Source organism: Misgurnus anguillicaudatus, chromosome 13 (genome assembly GCF_027580225.2).
Source record: "Misgurnus anguillicaudatus chromosome 13, ASM2758022v2, whole genome shotgun sequence".
NCBI classification, from domain to species: Eukaryota; Metazoa; Chordata; class Actinopteri; order Cypriniformes; family Cobitidae; genus Misgurnus; species Misgurnus anguillicaudatus.
Window position 1 is genome coordinate 28,161,427 of NC_073349.2, and position 2,611 is coordinate 28,164,037.

General features: G+C 38.6%; 1 protein-coding gene across 1 annotated transcript; it reads right to left on the reverse strand.

Moving 5' to 3' along the window:
• Positions 1-260: 260 nt before the first annotated feature.
• LOC129430386 (uncharacterized) lies at positions 261-2,336 on the reverse strand. The gene is made up of 3 exons (XM_073875529.1): positions 2,175-2,336; positions 1,395-1,448; positions 261-1,258 (listed from the first exon to the last, which is right to left on the reverse strand). The coding sequence occupies exons 2-3, from the start codon at positions 1,441-1,443 to the stop codon at positions 261-263; spliced, it is 1,047 nt and encodes a 348-aa protein (XP_073731630.1). The 5' UTR covers positions 1,444-1,448; positions 2,175-2,336.
• Between the last annotated feature and the right edge of the window lie 275 nt (positions 2,337-2,611).

Consider the following 2,611-nt stretch of genomic DNA (forward strand, 5'->3'; position numbering starts at 1 on the left):
TAAAAAGGGTCTGGAACCACACAAATGTTTTTTCTTGTAAATTAGTATTTCTATCAGACTTTTAATGGATTCTGGAAACAAACCAGTATTTTTGAATGGTCTGAGGCTGGATTAAGCAAATTTGAAGCAGAAGTATTTGATGAACGTATAATACATGCCAAGAGCGTTCGGTTAATATCATTAACTCTTTGACCGAGGTGGTGTTTAGTGGTTTTGCATTTGAACTCTTCAAATGTGAAAACCAGCATAGTAGAGGCTTTTTAAGGCCTTTCTTTAGTGTGAATTGTTCTCATGTGCCTGTTAAGTCCAAACTTATGAATAAAACAATTTCCACACTGATCACATCTGTAAAGCTTTTCTCCAGTATGAAATCTTGTGTGAACCTTAAGCTGGACCTTCTTCTTGAAGGTCTTTCCACACTGATCACAGCTGTAAGGTTTTTCTCCAGTGTGAATTTTCATGTGCTTTTTCAGGTCAGACTTACACTTGAAGGTTTTTCCACACTGATCACATCTAGTCTGATCTCCAGTGTGGGTTCTTATGTGTTCATTAAGGTCCCAACTTCTGTTGTAGGTCTTTCCACACTGATCACATCTGAAAGGTTTTTCTCCACTGTGGATTGTAATGTGCTCATCGAGAAGGAAATTACGACTAAAACACTGTCCACAGTGATCACATCTGTAAGGTTTTTCTCCAGTGTGAATTCTCTTGTGAATATTAAGGCAAGACTTGAGAGAGAAGGCTTTTCCACACTGATCACATCTGTAAGGTTTTTCTCCAGTGTGAATTGTCATGTGCTTATTCAGGTCAGACTTACGAGTGAAGGTTCTTCCACACTGATCACATCTAGGCTGTTCTCCATTGTGGGTTTTCATGTGCCGATTAAGGTTCCAACTTCTGTGGTAGGTATTTTCACACTGATCACATCTGTAGGGTTTTTCTCCAGTGTGGGTTCTTGTGTGGTTATTAAGGTGCCATTTATTCATGTAACTTTTACCACACTGATCACAGCTGTAAGGTCTTTCTCCAGTGTGGGTTTTCATGTGCTCATTAAGTTTATAGTTATAGGTGAAGGCCTTTCCACACTGAGGGCAAATAAGAGCATCCTTGGCTGTTGATTTTTTCTTGTTGTTTCTTTTAGGTGACAAATTCCTCACAGTAATCGAGCAGCTCAGAGATTCTTCCTTGGGTATCAAATAATGAGGTTTCTCTTCAATTTCACTGAGTTGTAAAATTTCCTCCTTTACCGCTTTCTGATCTAAAATGAACAGAGAAAATCATTATGAAGAATTTGACACAGTAAAAAATGCACTGAGAACTTCTGAAACTATAATTGTGTTTTTGTCATTACTGGTTAAAAATTAGAGGCAGGTACTTAAATAAAATCAAATCACCTTGATCTGTCTGTTCTCTTGCATTTGTGATTTCTTCTTTTGTCTCCATCAGGTCTGAAACGAACATATGGTAAATTTTTTAACTTACACAATGCAGATTCAGAGCAATCTTTAAAACATACACGAACATGAAGCTGCTTTCCCTAGGGCGATACTTCCGGGTTTTATAAGTCGCTCGTCATTGGCAGGGAAGCGTTTTCTCTTAATTGATGAGATAACTAGTCAATGGCGGCGAAAGTGTTAAGGTAGTTGTTATCACGCTGATAAATGTTCAATTGTTCATTTTTGTGATAAGTTTCATTTTAGCTAGTAATAATCTGATGCTATAGAAATGGGATGCGTCGTTATGATTGACAGCTTGTCTGAGCGGACTGTCAGAGCTTTGAGGTGTATCCTGAGGAAGGCGTAAGCCGAAACATGTAGATCTACCTTTTAATTTTGTATGTAGCCCAGTGTATTAAAGGCTTTTTAAAATTTTCACTTGATTGCCTTGGATATTTGTTTATAGACCCCTTCACGGTTCACGTCACAGGCGGTTCCCACTGCGCATGTCGGGGTCAGAAAAGCCATTACAGCAGTTGAGTTGCTTGAAAGGTTGAGAAATGTTCAACCTCTTCTGTGAGCAACGCTAGTGATGTGAAGCTGGCGAATTCACATTTCAGTTCGGCAAAGCATGACGTCACCCATTCAAAGTAAATGAGAAGCTTTAATACTGACGCCCCGTGTTAATGTACCGTGACATGTCTGTCAATTTTGATCCAGAAATAAACAAGTACATACCTGAATAAATCAAATAACCTTCATCTGCTTCTGTGACTTCTTGTTTCACTTCTATCCCACAGTCCAGCAGATTCACTGATGTCTTCTGGTCTTCATTACAGACAGAAACCAGAAGATCTGTAGATGTTTGATCAGTAAAGCCACACAGAGAGACACCAGATACATCCTGGAAATAACATTATAACAAACAGTTGTGATGATGTATTTTCACTATAGGATCAACACTGAACACACAAACTTTAATCATGATGACAAAGAGTGTTTAAGTGTTTTAACTTATACAAACCTTTGTGTTGAGTTCATCTCTCTGTCTGAGCTTTGACTCCAGTAACGCCACCTCTTTCTTCAGCTGAGAGATTTCTGTCATCAAATCATCAATATCCAGCATGGACAGATCAGTTCCTACTGATTTACAACACATCACATCCATCTGATCT